The sequence below is a fragment of the Bombina bombina genome, chromosome 11, assembly GCF_027579735.1.
Source record: "Bombina bombina isolate aBomBom1 chromosome 11, aBomBom1.pri, whole genome shotgun sequence".
NCBI classification, from domain to species: Eukaryota; Metazoa; Chordata; class Amphibia; order Anura; family Bombinatoridae; genus Bombina; species Bombina bombina.
Genome location: NC_069509.1, coordinates 51,396,313 through 51,418,797, shown reverse-complemented (window position 1 = coordinate 51,418,797; position 22,485 = coordinate 51,396,313). Strand labels below are relative to the sequence as shown.

The window sequence follows — 22,485 nt, the reverse complement described above, 5'->3', positions numbered from 1 at the left end:
GAGCCTTTTAAATTTAATGAAATCCATTTTGTTCTTTTGGTATCCTTTGTTGATATGCATACCCAGGTAGGCTCAAGGGCAGCAATGCACGGCTGGGAGCTAGCTACACAAATATGCCTCTTGTCATTGGTCACAATTTATTTTTAACTAGGTCCCGATAGTGAATTGCTTCTCTGGAGCTTACTTTACCAATGTGTTTAACCTCTTTACAGGGTGTGAAACACACAGTTGTATGAAAGGATGTACAATTTATTATCACACAAATAAAATAATATCTCAATAATGTCTAAACTGAAATTCAGAAATAATGAAATCATCAGGCTACTCAAAAGACTAAGGGGTCGAATTATCAATGTGCGAGCGGACATGATCTGATATTGCGGATCATGTCCGCTGCACATCGATGAATGCCGACAGCATATATTTTTGCACCAGTAGTTCTTGTAAACTGCTGGTGCAATGCTGCCCCTTGCAGATTTGCAGCCAATTGGCCGCTTGCAGGGGGTGTCAATCAACCCGATCGTATTCGATCCGGTTGATTTCTGGCGATGTCTGTCCACCGCTTTAGAGCAGGCGGACAGGTTATGGAGCAGTGGTCTTTAGACCGTTGCTTCATAACTTGTGTTTCGGGCGAGCCTGAAGGCTCGCCAGAAACAAGGGACATGAAGCTCCATACGGCGCTTGATAAATATGCCCCTAACTATTTATATTTCATTATCAAACTATCCATACTGAAAATATGTACTATGTATACAAATTATAAAAACTATATACATCGTGGGCAATAATTAGAAAAGACCTTGCATTGTGGTTTGGTGTGAATGTGTCTTTACAGAATTGCCTTAGCAGTTTTCACTTCATCCTCATAATTTCCTCTCTATTTCTCATTCCCAGGAGAATACTGTAACCGTACGTTTGACATGTATGCTTGCTGGCCAGATGGAACCCCAGGAACAATCATCAATGTATCCTGCCCCTATTATCTACCCTGGTTCCAGAAAGGTACACAAAGACTAAAATTTCACCTTCACTATTAACTTACAGATCTCTCTAATGCAGGATTATTCAAACCACAGGTCAGGACCCATTACTGGGTTGCAACACCATGCTTACTGGGTCACAACTAGTGTGTGTGTTGTAGGAGAGTGTGTGTGGTGTGTGTGTGTGTGTTGTAGAAGTGTGTGTGTTGTTTGAGAGTGTGTGTGTTATATGAGTGTATGTGTGTTGTAGGAGAGTGTGTGTGTTGTATGAGTGTATGTGTGTTGTGTGTGTTGTATGAGAGTGTGTGGTGTGTGTTATATGAATGTATGTGTTTTGTATAAGAGTGTGTGCTGTGTGTGATTGTGTTGTATTAGAGTGTTTTTAGTGTATGTTGAATGAGAGTGTGTGTGTGTGCTATGTGAGTGTATGTGTGTTGTATGAGAGTGTGTGGTGAGTGTGTGGTGTGTGTGTTATATGAGTGTATGTGTGTTGCATGATAGTGTGTGTGTGTTATATGAGTGTATGTGTGTTGTATGAGAGTGTGGTGTGTGTGTGTGTGTTATATGAGTGTATGTGTGTTGTAGGAGAGTTTGTGTGTGTTATATGAGTGTATGTGTGTTGTATGAGAGTGTGTGGTGTGTGTATGTTATATGAGTGTATGTGTGTTGTAGGAGAGTGAATGTGTGTTATATGAGTGTATGTGTGTTATATGAGTGTATGTGTGTTGTTTGAGAGTGTATGGTGTGTGTATGTGTATGTGTGTTGTATGAGAGTGTGTGTGTGGTATGAGTGTATGTGTGTTGTATGAGAGTGCGTGTGTTGTATGAGTGTGTGTGTGTGTGGTATGCGTATATGTGTGTTGTATGAGTGTATGTGTGTTGTATGAGTGTGTGTGTGTTGTGTGTGTTGTATGAGAGTGTGGTGTATGTGTGTTATATGAGTGTATGTGTGTTGTATGAGAGTGTGTGTTGTATGAGTGTGTGTGTGGTATGAGTGTATGTGTGTTGTATGAGTGTGTGTGTGTTGTGTGTGTTGTATGAGAGTGTGGTATATGTGTATTATATGAGTGTATGTGTGTTGTATGAGAGTATGTGTGTTGTATGAGTGTGTGTGTGGTATCAGTGTATGTGTGTTGTATGAGTGTGTGTGTGTTGTATGAGAGTGTGGTGTATGTGTGTTGTATGAGAGTGTGTGTGTGGTATGAGTGTATGTGTGTTATATGAGTGTGTGTGTTTACCAAAATTGCAGTTATCTTGTACATTACTTCAGAGATTTTCAGCATAAAATTAGGGTCACAAAGGTATGTGGTCTCATGGCACTGGGTCTTGGTAAAATAAGTTTGAAGAACCCTGCTCTAATGTAACAACATTCTGCTTTGTGGCTGATAACTGAAAGGCAACGAGAAATTCTAAAATGCCCTCTGTGAACAAAATATCTTCTTTAAAAATAAAGAAAAAAAAACTGTAACTAATGTTAAAGGGACACTGAACCCAATTTTTTTTCTTTTGTGATTCAGATAGAGCATGCAATTATAAGCAACTTTCTAATTTACTCCTATTATCAAATTGTCTTCCTTCTCTTGGTATCTTTATTTGAAAAGCAAGAATGAAAGTTTAGATGCCGGCCAATTTTTGGTGAACAACCTGGGTTGTTCTTGCTGATTGGTGGATAAATTCACCCACCAATAAACAAGTGCTGTCCAGTGTTCTGAACCAAAAATTGTCTGGCTCCTTAACTAAGATGCCTTCTTTTCAAATAAAGATAGCAAGAGAACGAAGAAAAATTGATAATAGGAGTAAATTAGAAAGTTGCTTAAATTTGCATGCTCTATCTGAATCACGAAAGAAGAAATTTGAGTTCAGTGTCCCTTTAAATGGACAGTAAAATAAAATCCAGATCAATTTCAAAACAACTTTCCAATTTACTTATATTTTTTAAATTGCTTTGTTTTCTTGGTATTCTATATTGAAAAGTATACCTAAGTAGGCTCAGTAGCAGCAATGCATTACTGCATTACTGTGAGCTACCTGGTGATTGGTGGCTGGCTACACATATATGCCTCTTGTCAATGGCTAACTTGATATGTTTAGCTAGCTCCCAGCAGTGCATTGCTGCTTCTTTAACAAAGGATACCAAAATAACAAAGCATATGTTATGATAATAATAGAAGTAAACTTGAAAGTTTATTAAAATTAATTTTAAAAGCTTAACTATATTTATATTATCCCTTTTGCCATAGCTAATTATAGATATTTGAATTGATTAAGCAAGCACTGTGCAGCATGGAGCAGTGTTGTCAGTTTTGGTTTCTGCAGGGTGCATTTCAGACTGTCTGGGGACAGAGATAAATTACAGAAAAATAGTAGGCACTTTTTTAATATTTGCTCATTGTATATTAGATATATATGCATTACAACACAGAAAATGAGGTATCCAAACACAAGCCAAGTGGCAAAATGCAGATTACTATCCATATGCAGTCCAAACAGTCGATATTACAATAAGTACAAAGTTCCATTAAAAATCATCCTTTATTTAACAGAAAGTTTAAAAAGCACTTACAATTTAGTGCGCACACTGACCACCATTGTGTTATCCTACGCGTTTCACTTCTGCTTTATTATCTATGACAAAGCAGAAGTGAAATGCGCTAGATGGCACGATGGGGGTTAGTGTGAATGCTAAATTGTAAGTGCTTTTTGTAAAATAAAGGATGATTTTTAATGGAATTTTGTACTTCTCGTAATATTGACTATTTGGGCTGTATATATGGATAGTAATCTAAATTTGCCACTTGACTTCTATTTGGGATACCTTGCAAAATTTTCAGTTTTGTCATTCCAACACAAAAACCTTTTTTTTTGTTTCAGCGAGCGCACTATCTGTGCTGTGTAGGAACACTTCAATTACACCCCCCCCCCTCCTCCGCAGACGAGTGGCAATGTGGGCAGACTTTTGCTGAATCTGCGATCACTATTATTTCTTATGGGAGACACATCGCCACTTGTCGGCACAGTAAGGCTCAGCCCACTTATTTTAAATATATTAATAGACCAACGTATTGCGAGCCTGGCAAACCCACACAGACAGTTTCCTGTCAGTCTGTTGATGTTTTGAATATAGAGGCTTTAGTCCGAAATGTGTGGTGGTGTTGGCCTTTGCGGATCAGGCTCATGTTTATTGATTACCACTATATTACACGTACAGTATTTTCTTTAAATATTTAAATTACCTTCTGATGTCTAAAGTAATTGTAGATCGGATGTGTGTGGCGCAAAAACAGACCATAGTTTGTCACATAAATTATAGACGGATATATGCAAATATATGTCAACAACACTGAAGAACTTGTAAGTAGCAGTTAAATAGTTCTTTATATGAGACGTGAACTGTATCATAAACCACAACAGTTTTGTCTTTAGTCACTTTAGTCACTTTAACCTGGTCCTTGCTCTGTTTTTTGGCAGTGAGTCATGGGTTGGTATCACGGCGTTGTGGGCATGATGGTCATTGGGTCACTGTAAATGGGACTGAGCCCTGGAGGGACTCATCACAGTGTGACGATGAGATGGAGGTGACACAAGATGAGGTGATTCAAGTGACTGTAAATAAAAACACCTGATATATTTAAACTTTAATATTATAATGTGTTTATACTTTGTACCATTCATATGGAACAAAAGCATTTAAATGGACGTTAAACAGCTGGGTACAACTACAGTAGGAAGGTTATTAGTCACCATGGTATTGTTTCCCCCCCTGGTACCTGCAGCTCTTTTTAAAGCTGTTCTCTTATTTAACCTCATCACAGAATCAGCTGGTAAAGCTCTGCATTTTATACTGGGCGCCGCCATTTTGTATCACACGTATTGTTGCATCATGTGACAGAAGCAGTCACGTTCATCTGTCATGTTACTGGCTAGTGGCTACTGCCTTGTACTTCAGTTTAGCTCCCATAATACAGAGCGCAAGCCTTACTTTTGCAGTGTTTTGCACAGTTTACAAGTTACATAACAAATATAAGTTCCAAGATGGCGGTGCCCAGTGTGAAGATGCAGAGCTTTCTGGATGACAGGGATTGCCACTCTCATTGTATTAACACAAATCTTAATGTTTGGCTTAAGCAGAAAATACAAGATAACAAACTGCACATTAAAGGGATATTCCAGCCCAAATTAGAATCCACAGGAATGCATTTCAGGATTGAATACAAGCATTTGTGTATTATACATGTATTAGCCATAATGCTTCTAATAAAAGCTATAGCTGTTTCAAAAGTATATTTAAGTATGCACCGTGCACCAGCATTTAAACACAGCACTTTCTCAGAGAGCCTAAGATGCTTGTGCCATCTGGTAATAACTTAATTTGTTAATTGCTAAAATGAAACAAGCCCCACTGGTGCTCTGAGAAACTGCATTATTTAAAATGCCGGTGCACTGAGAATATCTACCTATGCTTCACATGCAGAGAAAAATGTTAAGACTAAAGCAGTGATATATTTTACTAGAAGCATTTTGCCATCTATTCAAACATGTAATTTATCTGTGCATTTAAATTTTGACCGGAATGTCCCTTTAAGAACAGATATGTGACAGGGTTAGGCTTGTGAAGCTGTCATGTTCTCTTTCAGTTTTCAGTATATTGCAAAGTTGTTTTACTATTGATACTCTGATTCTCTGGTTGGAAACTTATGGGGTTGGTTGATATAGAGAGACAAAAATAGGCATAACCTTATTTAATTTGTTATCCTAAAATATGACCTAATGTAATAGGATTTTATCATCACCAAAATGTATTAAAGTGTATAATACTGATAGTAATTAATATGTTGAATGTATAATTATTTTTTTAAAAGGGGGCTTTAGTTTTAGTAAAGGCATAACTTTGGGGGGTTTATTTTTGTTAGTGTTTGTTTTTTTGTTTTTTAGTAAAGTGTTTTGTTTTCTATAATTTTATTGTTTGTTGTTTTCTGTAACTAAGGGGGCGGTAGAGGTGGGGGTATTAGGTAGTTAAGCAGTGTGAGGGTAGTTGGTTAGGGCTTGTATTGCTTTGGGGGACTGTGGTGGTGTAGGAGTTAAGTAAAGTAGGGGGATAATGCGTTGGGCTATTGGCGGTTATGCATATTTTCCATTCCTGTGTTCTTCACATTGGAATTTTTTTTTACTTTTTATTACTATATATATATATATATATATATATATATATATATATATATATATATATATATATATATACACACACACACACACATAGATTATATATATATACACACATAGATTATATATATATACATACACACACATATATATAAATATATACTGTATGATAATGTTAATGTAAAATACATATCTATACATATATATCTATAGGAATAGAGATACAGGTATAGGTATATATAGACATATGCATTTACAATAAAAGGTACATTGTTCTGTATGTGAAGAACATCGGAATCTGAAGTATTAATAGCTCCTGTCTGGTTAGCATTCGAGTATATGTGTTAGAGTTTTTCAGTTTGCACTCTCCATTGACTTCTATCGGGAAAAGTTGCCATATTTGGTTACTGCGCATCAGGTTTCGTTCTCCCGCTAACTTTTTACTTTCAACTTATTATACAATTGCAACCTGACGTGTGCAAAAAGCCTCCGTCTAGCAAAGTTAACGTGCAAGAGGGTGTGCAAAACAGCGATTCACTCAAACTCTGACAGACGAATTTGGGGAGGAAATGGCTCACCTTTTGTGCAGCTGATGTAATTTAGCAAAATGCAAAAAAATAATGATGTGGTTCCCGGTGTAGAAAAAGCGAGACACTCCGGTTTTAGAGCCCTGGATGAACAGCTTTAAAGGGACATTAAACACTTTGAGATGGTAATATTAAATGATAAATTGTATATAATAAAACAACTCTGCAATATACTTTCATTATTTATTTTGTCCTCTTTGCCTGTTGTTCCATTCTGAAATTGTGAGCTTTTCAGTTCCTGTTAGAAATGGAAGTGCAGAACACTGTTAAATCCAGCACAACCATTGGTTGCACACTCTAATGACCTATGTATAACTGTCCCTAATTGGCCACAGCAGAGAAGGTAACCTAAGTTACAACTTGGCAGCTCCCAGTGTTTTATAGACACTAAAACTTTACACTTATTTTGTCACTTTTTAAACAACTAATGAAACTTTAAAAAATACATCTACATGTTATTCATGGACTAATCTTTTCTTTGAATGCATCATTCTATCTAGCTTGTATTTAGTGTTTAATGTCCCTTTAAGGATGTATCTAAATTGGTCATCCAGCTTCTGCCCAAACAAAATGTCACAAGGTAAACCAGCAATCTACTACTTCTATGTTTCACTGATACTCATGTAGTGTCAAGGAAAGGTATGTTGAGGTATTGCTGAGTGGCATTGGATAAACTACATATGTATCACATCATTTAATAATTCAATTGAGCTAATATCTACTTGATATGAATTAATTTGGCTATAGCCACAGCAGAAATTGTAAAAGACCTGAAATCAAACACTTCAGCCTAGACCCCTCTCCGCACTCACTATGCAGATTACACTGTGATGTATATCTATATAACTCAATTAAAATAATTGCCCTGGCATGGTACCTAGATCTGGATGCTACCTGGGGTGAGAGGGACACTGTGTCTGTACTTTAGTGGAGATATGCTCAGAATCCCAGGATAGGGTAAGTTAACAGATACATGTGATAATCAACATGATGATTCACTAGGTCTTCTGTTGAAGGTCCAATCCACATATACGTCTGGGAAAATGTGCTAGCTCAAGATATGACATGGGAAGCTAAATCTCAAATAAATGATGTGTGCCTAATCTTCATAATAATTTAAAATACTCAGATCATATTAAAACATATATATATATGCATTGATCTGAAAATTATACTACATTGAATACATGTCTACTGTATTGAATAATTAGCTGCATTGATGAATTTAAAATGTTTAACCAATTTACTTCAGAATAAATACCATCTTCTTTTGTTTCTTTCAGGCAGGTGTGTATTTGTGTATGTGTGTATGTGTGTGCACGTGTGCTGTGAAAAGTGACCATAAGTACTATATATATATATATATATATATATATATATATATATATATATATATATATATATATTAGTATAGAGATTAAGATATCTACACCTGTACTAACATCATGTGCCCTCAGGTGGGGATTCGGGACCTGTTGCTGAGTTTCAGGGCTCTGTACACTGTAGGATACTCTGTGTCTCTGCTGACATTGATATTAGCTCTGCTAATTCTCACCATGTGCAGGTAACTATGATCACCAGCATATTTACAATTTTACCCAGCATGTGTACACCCCGCCATAGTGATACCCTGCCCCGCCATAGTGATACCCTGTAACCAGCACCTTTAAACCGCTCTATAGCGATCTACAGAGCCCAGCATGCATACACAGCTCTGTGACTCCCAGCACTCATACTGTTTCATAAGTCCAGTGTATGTAATGGTCTTGCCCTCATCTTTACAGTTCTCAGTGCCATATCAATCACACATACTGTATGCCTATCAAAATTGCTTTCTGCAGCCATACTATTTATATGACTTAATGAGACTTTTTTTTCCCCTCAGGAAGTTGCGCTGCACCAGGAATTACATCCATGCCAACCTGTTTGTCTCATTTGCCCTGCGAGGTTTCTCGGTTATCATTAAGGATGTTTTGCAGGCGAAGCGATGGGACATGCATATTAGTAAAGTCTCAGACTGGGAAACTTTAGTCAATAATGAGGTCAGTGTCCGGTGCTTACACTGCGACCCCTAGTGCAGTCATTTTACTTCAATAATATAATAGGTTAAAGGTTAACAAGGATCTTTTTTTTCTGTGTACCATCTAAAATAGCTTGTTTCACAATGTGTTACAGAGCTTTGATTTTGAAAAATAGAATATCCTGTGCTAAATAAAATCAACTTTTTCATTGCGAAATTTCCATTACAGCCAATGAGCATTAGAGTCCCGGGACCCAATTGTACACAATCATGAACTTCCTGTTAGCTGCACTTTCCATATGGATGCATTTCAGTTTTTAATAGAAGCATATAGTAACCATCAACTATGAGTGAAAAATGCAAGTTTACATTTTTGTGCCTCATTTGTAATTTAGACATAATGCTACTATATTAACTCCTTCCCTACCGGGAATGTCAGAGAGAAACTTGCCCAAAGTACCGTAGAATTTTTTGCATTTTTGCTATCACTCAGTTTAAATAGAAATAGAGCCGCGTGGATGACAATTTCAACTAGCTGCTTATACACATAATTAAGATATTATTGTAAAAGTACCACAAAAAAAATGGTAAAAATCTCATCATTTGTTCACTGGCATCCTCTGATTCAGTATCATGAACTAAATTTCTGACAGTTTTAAATATTAGGCTTGTAGCTGATTCCTTAAATTCAGCTCATATAGCTTTAGATGAGTGATGCATAAGGTATTAGCAGATTTATATTAGTAGCTATTTGAATAAGGTTACCCCACAAGTTATAGCTTAATACTCTAGGGTTAATGGAGGTAATGATTTGTGAAATAGACACATAAACTCTCTAGAGATAATTATAGATAAGACTGAGGTCAAATGAGAAACAAGGAAGTTCTGTTACATACGGCAAATGTGATTCATGCTTGAGAGACAATATGCACAGGTAACTTATAGCATTTACTTGAGGATAGTTCAAATTGAGAGTGCAAACAAAAAGATACTTGCGGTTACTGAACAGTGGAGAAGCGTGGGGTGTTTAACCCGAAGCAGCGTCTGGCTCTGTGACAGAGACGCTACTGGATGTTTGCAGGGAAGCGTGTGCCGCGTAAGCTCTGAGCAGCGTCTGTTAGGTGGTTGTGACTCAGACGCGAGGCGGTGAAGGATGACGTCAGGATTCCAGCTACGGCCAAAAGAGAGCTCAGGTCTGTTGCTAAGTATGCTGAGTGAGAGTAAGCTGAGAATTCAGTTAGATGTGCAGGGTAAAATATACACAGGTATATCAGGCTGTGAAGGTAGAGGCTTGAAAATAGGATAAACTGAGAGTTCAAGGATACAATCCAGATCACAACTTCAATAATCAAGCAACAACCAGGTGTTGCTGATAGCCTTATATAGGGCAACAATAAAGGTGGACAGATGGAAGTTAAGGTGGAATTATGACATTCAGCTAAGAGCAATCATGTATATATTTTTAATCTTTGATGATTTTAAGGTCTTAATCTGCAGCTATGTCTAAAATGATGCTATGGGGTATCTCTCACTTGGTATAGTAAAACTCCCCAAGTTCTCAAAATTGAACCCCAAAACTAAATATATTTTTAAACTAAATAACCCTAGGTATCAATCTAGGCCCATTTAGGTATATTTCATGACAGTATTCGGCTGCCAAATTAGATCATATTAAAAAAAAAGTAACTTTCTCTCAATCTTTGTTTCTTACTGAAAGTATTTACACACAACTACTGCAGTCATAAGAAAAATGTTTGTAAAAGCTTCTCTGGGGGGGCTTTGTTCAGAAACAGCAGACATGCATAGCTTTGCCATTGTTTGTTTGGCAATTAGAAGGCTGCTAACTGCAGTTGTGCACCGCACTTCAGAAATTCACAGCAGTAAAGGGTTTAACAAGTTAGCTTTAATATTTGCTGTAGTGTAGGGATTACCCTCCCACCTGACACCTCCCACCTCCTGACCCCTACTTGATCCCTCCCAAACAGCTCTGTTCCCCCACACACACACTGGTCACCACCATCTTACATACTGGCAGTCTGCTGGCATGCAGTTTAGGGCGTTTATTTATTTATTTAGTTTTATATATTTATTTTTTCATTTTTGTAGTGTAGGAATCCCTCCTCACCACCCCACCTCCCTTATACCTCCTGCCAAACAGCTTTCTAACTCTCCCCCTCCCACTGTTCCCCACTATGTTTGTTACTGGAAGCCAGTCTGCCAGTAACAAAGTATTATTATAATATATTTATTTTATATTTATTAATTATATTTGTTTTCTGTAGTGTAAGGGCCCCCCTCACACTGCCCACCCCAAGATCACTTTTTTCTTTCAAGAAGGGACGCACCTCTGCCCCCCAACTGTTATTTTTCTGTAAATTAGGAGACCATCCCTCCCTCTTCCTTCCACACTATTTTCTGTAGTGTAGGGAACCCCACTCTTCCCTCCTCCTCCTTTGCTGGACCAGCCACCCGCCCCCCCTTTCCCTCCCACCGGCACCAGTGGAAGATCATTACAGACAGTGCCGCAGACAGTGTCACTGTAACGATTGGCGATCTGGCTTGACTATATGAAGGCATATGCCTCCGTTCCCCTGGTTGCGGCTCCATCTAAGCTGACAGTGGGGACCACAACATACGCCTGTGTGTTCAACATAGGTACTATGTCAACAAATACACTGGGCAAGTATGACGTAGTACCTATGTCCATATGACGCAAGGGGTTAAAGGAACAAAAAGTTAAAGTGCCAAAAGACAGTTAATACAGCAGAATTGCATGATCAATAAATGAATAATAATAAAAAACAATACAATATCACTTAATCTGAATTTGTAATGAGCAATAAAAAAATTCTGACAAGTTTTAAAGTTTTCGTATCATGTGACAGCCATCAGCCAATCACAGACTTATATACGCATACACTGTGAACTCTTGCACATGCTCAGTAGTTGCTGGTGATTTAGAAAGTGCATTTAAAATGTATAATAATTGAAGTAAATTGGAAAGTATTTAAATTGCATGTTATATCTGAATCATGAAAGTTTAATTTGGAATTTAGTGTCCCTTTAGGTCGTTATTCTTTTTTTGTGTGTGACCGTCAACCAATAGCGCCAACAAGCTTCAGCTCCATAGATCATCTGTAAACAGAGAAAAATAAAATAAACATCGTCAACGTAACCTTTCACTGTTAATTTATTATTATCATATTCAAATAATACTCTTTCACATGACATAAATTTGTTGAGTATTTGCCCCTTAAAGCTACTTGAGTTCTTGTGGATAGGCTGTATAAATAACATAATATTTAAAGGGACAGACATGGAACTTATTTTTTTTTCTTTTGGTTTGCATATAGAGAATAAAATGTTAACAACTTTCCAGTTTACTTCCATTATAAAAATGGCATCATTATTTTGGTATCCTTTGTTGAAGAACGAGCAGTGCACCACTGGGAGCTAGCTGAACACATCAAGAGAGCAATTGACAAGAGGCATATATGTGCATCCACCGATTACTAGCTCCCCAGTAGTGCATTGCTACTCTTAGGTATATTTTTCAACTAAGGATACTAAGAGAATAAAACCAATTAGGTAACAAGTAAATTAGACGTTTAAAATTGCATGCTCTATCTGAATCATAAAAAAAAAAAAATTGTGTTTCATGTCCCTTTAAATTGAATGCCTAAAGCATGCAATTGTATACAACTTTCCAATTTACTTTAATTGTCAAATTTGCTTAGTCCTCTTGGTATCCTTAAAGAGGAATCGTAGATAAGCTCCGAAGCGTGCATGTGTCTTAAGCCATCTGGCAGTAGTGTTACCTATAATGTTATAGCAATGTTATACATAGTTGCAAATACTACTACCATAGAATGCTAGACTCGTGCATGCTCTTAATCTCCTATCAGACTACCTAGCCTTACTCTTACCAAGAGAACAAAGCAAATTAGATATTATAAGTAAATTGAAACATTGTTTAATATTGCATGCTCTGTCTAAGTTATGTAAGTTTATTGTAAGTTTATTTTTGACTTTACTGTTCCTTTAACCCCTTCATGCCTGTACAATAGTCATTCTGATGTAAAAAGTATAAGTAAAAATAAAATCACTCGATCGTCAATGCGATCAAGTGATTTCAAGGCCGAGATCGGATCTTAGGGGACTGTCTACGCTTCTAGGCACAACCCCCAGGCCAATGCTTGATGTCTTTAAAGGGGTAAACTGCAGGACGCTGTATAAGGCAGGACGTTCCATGCCGTCTTAATGGTGTTAAAGCCCAGTGCTGTTATGATGTCATGAAACGGCTTAAATTGGTTAAGGTTTCTACTGTTTTGTAAACATTTTTTTTAATAAAAAAGGTTAAAGGGACAGTAAACTTAAAAAAATAATGTTAAATAATTGTGTACACAGTGGTCTGGTAGCGGGAGCAAGCTACATTTAGTTCAACAGCGCGATCTGGCGCGCTGTGAATAGAGAGCACGACCACGAACCGCTAAGACCTGATCAGAAGAGCCTGTAGAGTAAAGGAGGTAAGTGTAACTTTGGGGGCTAAAATCTCTAAACATTTTTTATTTTTAAACTGTCGCTATGATAATGTTACATAGTTCTGCACTACGTGCAGACTTATGTACCATTATTTTTTAAGTTTATTGTCTCCTTAAGAAATTTAACAAAAAAAAAGTAAATATAAAAAAAATATGACATCAAGCAGTATTATGTGTTTAAAAAAAACAATTGCATTGATTCTTTAAAACGTACAGTTGTATTTTGTGATTAGTACGCTCTTTCATGCTCCTGTTAGTATTTAAAGGGATAGGAAACACCAACGTTTTCTTTGATTTGGATAGAGCATACAATTGTAAACAACTTCCAACTTACTTCTATTATCAAATTTGCTTCATTCTCTTGTTATCCTTGGCTAAAGGAACAACATTGCAGTTAGATGAAACATCTAGTTAGCCAATAACAAGAGACATGTGTGAAGGCACCAATCAACAGCTAGCTCCCACTAGTGTAGGATATGTATTCAACAAGGGACACTAAGAGAACGAAGCACATTTAAAAATAGAAGTGAATTTAAAACTGTCATAAAATGACCTGCTCTATCTGAATCATGCAAGTTTAATTTTGACTTTCCTATCCCTTTAAATATTAAATTGAACTTTAAAACAATAAAATATGGGATGAAAAAATAATAAACAGTTCTTGTATAAAATTCCTATTTAACATATAATACTACTTATGATATTAATTGTCACTGTGATCAACAGTCAAACTATCAAAGGTGATATTATATCAAGTAAACTGTATTTTATTTTAATATAGTATAAAGATCACCAATTTAAGCTGTTTTGTTTTTTTGCAGGCCACTATAGGCTGCCGCATAGCGCAGGTGGTGATGCAATACTGCATCTTGGCCAATCACTATTGGTTTGTGGTGGAGGCGGCATACCTGTACAAGCTGCTGATTGGAGCTGTGTTTTCAGAGAAGAATCACTACACTTTGTACCTATATCTTGGCTGGGGTAAGTGAGACATAGATAGAGTTAGAAGGAGACTAGATGTTGTTATACAGGGAGTGCAGAATTATTAGGCAAGTTGTATTTTTGAGGATTAATTTTAATATTGAACAACAACCATGTTCTCAATGAACCCAAAAAACTCATTAATATCAAAGCTGAATAGTTTTGGAAGTAGTTTTTAGTTTGTTTTTAGTTATAGCTATTTTAGGGGGATAACTGTGCAGGTGACTATTACTGTGCATAATTATTAGGCAACTTAACAAAAAACAAATATATACCCATTTCAATTATTTATTTTTACCAGTGAAACCAATATAACATCTCAACATTCACAAATATACATTTCTGACATTCAAAAACAAAACAAAAACAAATCAGTGACCAATATAGCCACCTTTCTTTGCAAGGACACGCAAAAGCCTGCCATCCATGGATTCTGTCAGTGTTTTGATCTGTTCACCATCAACATTGCGTGCAGCAGCAACCACAGCCTCCCAGACACTGTTCAGAGAGGTGTACTGTTTTCCCTCCTTGTAAATCTCACATTTGATGATGGACTACAGGTTCTCAATGGGGTTCAGATCAGGTGAACAAGGAGGCCATGTCATTAGATTTTCTTCTTTTATACCCTTTCTTGCCAGCCATGCTGTGGAGTACTTGGACGCGTGTGATGGAGCATTGTCCTGCATGAAAATCATGTTTTTCTTGAAGGATGCAGACTTCTTCCTGTACCACTGCTTGAAGAAGGTGTCTTCCAGAAACTGGCAGTAGGACTGGGAGTTGAGCTTGACTCCATCCTCAACCCGAAAAGGCCCCACAAGCTCATCTTTGATGATACCAGCCCAAACCAGTACTCCACCTCCACCTTGCTGGCGTCTGAGTCGGACTGGAGCTCTCTGCCCTTTACCAATCCAGCCACGGGCCCATCCATCTGGCCCATCAAGATTCACTCTCATTTCATCAGTCCATAAAACTTTAGAAAAATCAGTCTTGAGATATTTCTTGGCCCAGTCTTGACATTTCAGCTTGTGTGTCTTGTTCAGTGGTGGTCGTCTTTCAGCCTTTCTTACCTTGGCCATGTCTCTGAGTATTGCACACCTTGTGCTTTTGGGCACTCCAGTGATGTTACAGCTCTGAAATATGGCCAAACTGGTGGCAAGTGGCATCTTGGCAGCTGCACGCTTGACTTTTCTCAGTTCATGGGCAGTTATTTTGCGCCTTGGTTTTTCCATACGCTTCTTGCAACCCTGTTGACTATTTTGAATGAAACGCTTGATTGTTCGATGATCACGCTTCAGAAGCTTTGCAATTTTAAGAGTGCTGCATCCCTCTGCAAGATATCTCACTATTTTTGACTTTTCTGAGCCTGTCAAGTCCTTCTTTTGACCCATTTTGCCAAAGGAAAGGAAGTTGCCTAATAATTATGCACACCTGATATAGGGTGTTGATGTCATTAGACCACACCCCTTCTCATTACAGAGATGCACATCACTTAATATGCTTAATTGGTAGTAGGCTTTCGAGCCTATACAGCTTGGAGTAAGACAACATGCATAAAGACGATGATGTGGTCAAAATACTAATTTGCCTAATAATTCTGCACACAGTGTGTACAGGTGGCCCTCGGTTTACAACGGTTCAATTTGCACCGTTTCAGAATAACAACCTTTTTTTCAGTCATGTGACTGCTATTGAAAAGCATTGAGAAGCAGTGCATTGATTAAAATAGCCAGTAGGTGGAGCTGTCCGCTTGTGTTGCAGCAAAAATATGCAAGCCAAGCAAGCTGAAATTAATCAGTTTAACCAGACCTGAGCTATCGAGCAGCTTGCAAAGGAACAAGATCTTCCTGTCTATAAATCAGTCCAGATTGGAATGCATAGAAAGAACTGTTTGCAGAAAAATGCAAGTAAAGTCTGTGTTGTGTGATTATTTTATTAGGTTTATAATGCTGTTTAGCAAATGTTTTTGTTCATTTAACTTAGTTTAATTATATATTCTGTGTTAAGTGATTATTTTATTAGGTTTATAATGCTGTTTAGCATTTAAAGTCTTCATTTCAAAGCTTTAAAAATAATGTATTAGGTGTTACGTATGACAATTTTGAGAGAGGCCTGGAACCTAACTCCCTCACTTCCCATTTACTTACATTATAAACTGGGTTTCAATTTACAACGGTTTCGATTTACAACCATTCCTTCTGGAACCTAACCCCGGCGTAAACTGAGAGCTAGCTGTATTCCCAAAGGAGATGGGAGCCAAAGATCTCCTGTCTGATGACATTACACATAACTATCTATCACTAACCTTTTATGGCATTTAAAGGGACAGTAACTTCCTTGAGTTTTTTTATAAAATGTTCAGGACTTTGAAATATAATTTCATTATTTATTTTGTTATTTTGCCCCCTTCTCATGCAATTTAGCTCTGAAAATTAGTCTTGAGAAGTCTACATTTCATTAGAAAAAGAACAAATCTGCTACATATATTTCCCTAATTGGCTCAACTGGAAAGCACAGCACTTTCTACTAACATAACTGTAACTAGCCTTGTTGTCTGCAAACTAAAGTTCAGATTGGCTCATCCAAGTAAAGCAAATAGTGGGTGGAGTTTGGCTATTGAAAAACAGTTGCAAAAACAAGATGTTAATTTGTTTTCTAAATGTTTAGACTTGGCTGATATGTTTTTTTATAGTAACACAATAGAAATGTTTCGTAATTACAAGGTGTCTGCTGTCCCTTTAAAGCAGTGAATAAAGCATCTCCTGAGTTTGTCTCTCTCTCATTTACAGGCACTCCGCTTCTGTTTGTGGTTCCATGGCTGATTGTTAAATACCTGAAGGAGAACTCTGAGTAAGAGCTCTGAAGGAGGGAGAAAGGGCAGTGCCAAGAATGACAAAGTGTAGTGATTTACTGACAGTGTGTGAGAGGGCCAGGCAGTGCCACTAAGGCTAGCTTTGTGTGACGGGCCAGCAGTGAAACAGTTAAAGGGACATTCCAGTAAAAATATAAATGCACATAGATTTATTGCATCTTTGAATAGAAACATATTTGCAATATAAATCTATTGGCAAAAATGCGTCTATTAAGAGTTATAACTGTTTTAGTGTTAACATTTTTCTCTGCATGTGCATGTGAAGCATAGCTAGATTTTTTCACTGCAACCACATTTTAAAAAATACAGCTGCTCAGATTATCAGTGGGACTTGTATCATGTCAGCAATTAACAAATTGAGTCATTATCAGATGGTAAAAGCATCTTAGGCTCTCCGAACAAGTGTTGTGTTTTAAACGCTGGTGCACGGTGCATACTTAAATACACTTTTGAAACAGCTATAGCTTTTATTAGAAGCATTTTTGCTAATACATCTATATTACAAAATTGCTTCTGTTCAATACCGAAATGCACCCATGTGGTTTCCAATTTAGGCTGGAATATCCCTTTAATTAGATGCTGAACCTACAATGAGCTGGCTCCTAAGCTTACAGTCCTGCTTTTCAAATAAAGATACCCAGAGACTAAAGAAAAAATTATAATAGGAGTATATTAGAAAGTTGCTTAAAATCGCATGCTCTATCTGAATCATGAAATTTGGGTTTCATAGCCCTTTAAGCGCATGCAAAAACAAAAAAAAAGTTGCAGGGGTAAGGGTGGCATGTTGTGGATTTTTGCATGAATTACTAAAGTCTCACTAAACAAAAAATATGACAGTCGTTCAATATTGATGATAACGGCCTAATGTGTTTTAAAGCAGTTTTTCAGTTAAAGGGACATAATACTCATATGCTAAATCACTTGAAACTGATGCAGGATAACTGTAAAAAGCTGACAGGAAAATATCACCTGAGCATCTCTATGTAAAAAAGGAAGATATTTTACCTCACAATCTCCTCAGCTCAGCAGAGCAAGTGCTGTGTAAAAAGTTATACTCAGCTGCAGCCCAGCTGCAGGTAAAACAAATGAAAAAAAATGAAGAAATGAACAGCAGCCAATCAGCATCAACAGTGCTGAGGTCATGAACTCATTTACTGTGATCTCATGAGATTTCATAGTAAACTTCCTTAAACTGAATAGGGAAATAAGATGAGTGTGTACATAATCTCGCTCCTTCCGCTGTCCCGGGACAGATATACTGGTTTGTTGCTTAGAATTGGGATGTGGTTACTGAGAAACTTTTGAGGTAAAATAACTTTCTTTTTTACATAGAGATGCACAGGTGATATTTTCTAGTCAGCTTTTTACAGCTATGCTGCATAACTTTCAAGTGTTTAAACATTTGGGTATTATGGCCCTTTAATCATTAAAAGGACATAAAAACCCCCAAAAAATCTTTTTATTATTTAGACAGAAGATGCAATTTTAAAACAACTTTGTAATTGACTTCTATTTTGTAATTTCTCTTGTTAGGTGTATCCAGTCCACGGATCATCCATTACTTGTGGGATATTCTCCTTCCCAACAGGAAGTTGCAAGAGGATCACCCACAGCAGAGCTGCTATATAGCTCCTCCCCTAACTGCCATACCCAGTCATTCTCTTGCAAGCTCTCAACATAGCTGGAGGTAGTAAGAGGAAAGTGGTAAAATATAGTTAGTTTTTTCTTCAATCAAAAGTTTATTGTTTTTAAATGGTACCGGAGTGTACTATTTTATCTCAGGCAGCATTTAGAAGAAGAATCTGCCTGCGTTTTTCTATGATCTTAGCAGAAGTAACTAAGATCCACTGCTATTCTCACATAGGGAGAATGGCGTGCAGGGTATCCTGCAATAAGGTATGTGCAGTTAAGTTTTTCTAGGGATGGAATTTGCTAGAAAATGCTGCTGATACCGGATTAATGTAAGTTAAAGCCTAAATACAGTGATTTAATAGCGACTAGTATCAGGCTTGCTATCAGAGGTATATACTCTGATTAATGTGCAATATAAAACGTTTGCTGGCATGTTTAATCGTTTTTATATATGCTTTGGTGATAAAACTTATTGGGGCCTAGTTTTTTCCACATGGCTGGCTTTATTTTTGCCTAGAAACAGTTTCCTGAGGCTTTCCACTGTTATAGTATAACAATTACAGTTGGTGCAGTTAAAATTACAAACTGTGACATTCAGCTTCCCTCAGCAGTCCCCTGCATGCTATAGGACATCTCTGAAGGGCTCAAAAGGCTTCAAAAGTAGGAGCTGTGGCAGTTGTTATGACTGTTTAAAAAACATATTTTTCGTTTTGTTAATCTGTTTTTTGTATTAAGGGGTTAATCATCCATTTGCAAGTGGGTGCAATGCTCTGCTAACTTGTTACATACACTGTAAAAATTTCGTTAGTTTAACTGCCTTTTTTCACTGTTATTTCAAATTTTGGCAAAATTTGTTTCTCTTAAAGGCACAGTAACGTTTTTTTATATTGCTTGTTAACTTGATTTAAAGTGTTTTCCAAGCTTGCTAGTCTCATTGCTAGTCTGTATAAACATGTCTGACATAGAGGAAACTCCTTGTTCATTATGTTTAAAAGCCATGGTGGAACCCCATAGGAGAACGTGTACTAAATGTATTGATTTCACTTTAAACAATAAAGATCAGCTGTTATCTTTAAAAGAATTATCACCAGAGGATTCTGACGAGGGGGAAGTTATGCCGACTAACCCTTTGACTCCCGCTCAAGGGACTCACGCTAAAATGGCGCCAAGTACATCAAAGACGCCCATAGCGATTACTTTGCAGGACATGGCGGCAATCATGGATAATACCCTGTCAGTGGTATTAGCCAGACTGCCTGAATTCAGAGAAAAGCGCGATAGCTCTGGGGTTAGACGTAATACAGAGCGCGCAGATGTTTTAAGGCCCATGTCTGATACTGCGTCACAATATGCAGAAGCTGAGGAAGAGCTTCAGTCTGTGGGTGACGTCTCTGACTCGGGGAAACCTGATTCAGATATGTCTACTTTTAAATTTAAGCTTCAGAACCTCCGGGTGTTGCTTGGAGAGGTTTTAGCTACTCTGAATGACTGTGACACAATTGCAGTGCCAGAGAAATTGTGTAGACTGGATAAATACTACGCGGTGCCGGTGTGTACTGACGTTTTTCCAATACCTAAAAGGTTTACAGAAATTATTACTAAGGAGTGGGACAGACCCGGTGTGCCGTTTTCCCCCCCTCCTATTTTTAGAAAAATGTTTCCAATAGACGCCACCACACAGGACTTATGGCAGATGGTCCCTAAGGTGGAGGGAGCAGTTTCTACTTTAGCAAAGCGTACCACTATCCCTGTCGAGGACAGTTGTGCTTTTTCAGATCCAATGGATAAAAAATTAGAAGATTACCTTAAGAAAATGTTTATTCAACAAGGTTATATCCTGCAGCCCCTTGCATGCATTGCTCCTGTCACTGCTGCTGCGGCGTTCTGGTTTGAGTCTCTGGAAGAGGCCTTTCAGACAGCTACTCCATTGACTGAAATACTTGACAAGCTTAGAACACTTAAGCTAGCTTATTCTTTTGTTTCTGATGCCATTGTTCATTTGACTAAACTAACGGCTATGAATTCTGGATTCGCCATCCAGGCGCGTAGGGTGCTATGGCTTAAATCTTGGTCAGCTGACGTGACTTTAAAGTCTAAATTACTTAACATTCCCTTCAAGGGGCAGACCCTATTCGGGCCTGGTTTGAAGGAAATTATTGCTGACATTACTGGAGGTAAGGGTCATACCCTTCCTCAGGACAGGGCCAAATCAAGGGCCAAACAGTCTAATTTTCGTGCCTTTCGAAACTTCAAGGCAGGTGCAGCATCAACTTCCTCCGCTACAAAACAAGAGGGAACTTTTGCGCAATCCAAGCCGGCCTGGAAATCTAACCAGGCCTGGAGCAAAGGCAAGCAGGCCAGAAAGCCTGCTGCTGCCTCTAAGAAAGCATGAAGGAACGGCCCCCTATCCTGCAACGGATCTAGTAGGGGGCAGACTTTCTCTCTTCGCCCAGGCGTGGGCAAGAGATGTTCAGGATCCCTGGGCGTTGGAGATCATATCTCAGGGATATCTTCTGGACTTCAAAGCTCCCCCCCCCCACAAGGGAGATTTCACCTTTCGAGATTATCTGTAAACCAGATAAAGAAAGAGGCATTCTTACGCTGTGTGCAAGACCTCCTAATAATGGGAGTGATCCATCCAGTTCCACAGATGGAACAAGGACAGGGATTTTATTCAAATCTGTTTGTGGTTCCCAAAAAAGAGGGAACCTTCAGACCAATTTTGAATCTAAAGATCTTAAACAAATTCCTCAGAGTTCCATCGTTCAAAATGGAAACTATTCGGACAATCCTACCTATGATTCAGGAGGGTCAGTACATGACCACAGTGGATTTGAAGGATGCTTACCTTCACATACCGATTCACAAAGATCATCATCGGTTCCTAAGGTTTGCCTTTCTAGACAGGCATTACCAGTTTGTGGCTCTTCCCTTCGGGTTAGCTACAGCCCCAAGAATTTTTACAAAGGTTCTGGGGTCTCTTCTGGCGGTCCCAAGACCACGGGGCATAGCAGTGGCCCCTTATCTAGACGACATCCTGATACAGGCGTCAAACTTCCAAATTGCCAAATCTCATACGGACATAGTGTTGGCATTTCTGAGGTTGCATGGGTGGAAAGTGAACGAGGGAAAGAGTTCTCTATCACCCCTCACAAGGGTTTCCTTCCTATGAACTCTGATAGATTCTGTAGAAATTAAAATTTACCTGACGGAGTCCAGGTTATCAAAGCTTCTAAATTCCTGCCGTGTTCTTCACTACATTCCGCGCCCTTCGGTGGCTCAGTGCATGGAAGTGATCGGCTTAATGGTAGCGGCGATGGACATAGTGCCATTTGCGCGCCTACATCTCAGACCGCTGCAATTATGCATGCTCAGTCAGTGGAATGGGGATTACACAGATTTGTCCCCTCTGCTAAATCTGGATCAAGAGACCAGAGATTCTCTTCTCTGGTGGCTATCTCGGGTCCATCTGTCCAAAGGTATGACCTTTCGCAGGCCAGATTGGACAATTGTAACAACAGATGCCAGCCTTCTAGGTTGGGGTGCAGTCTGGAATTCCCTGAAGGCTCAGGGATCGTGGACTCAGGAGGAGAAACTCCTCCCAATAAATATTCTGGAGTTAAGAGCAATATTCAATGCTCTTCTAGCTTGGACTCAGTTAGCAACCCTGAGGTTCATCAGATTTCAGTCAGACAACATCACGACTGTGGCTTAC

The 22,485-nt window shown here is 38.2% G+C and overlaps 1 protein-coding gene across 1 annotated transcript in view; it reads left to right on the top strand.

Annotated features, from left to right (window-relative positions):
• Positions 1-22,485, top strand: part of LOC128641659 (glucagon receptor-like) — a 148,200-nt gene that overhangs the window by 104,273 nt on the left and 21,442 nt on the right. The window contains exons 6-11 of the mRNA XM_053694193.1: positions 895-1,002; positions 4,449-4,570; positions 8,185-8,291; positions 8,613-8,769; positions 14,110-14,269; positions 17,056-17,116. Coding sequence (XP_053550168.1) covers positions 895-1,002; positions 4,449-4,570; positions 8,185-8,291; positions 8,613-8,769; positions 14,110-14,269; positions 17,056-17,116 — 715 coding nt within the window. The remainder of the gene's footprint in view (positions 1-894; positions 1,003-4,448; positions 4,571-8,184; positions 8,292-8,612; positions 8,770-14,109; positions 14,270-17,055; positions 17,117-22,485) is intronic.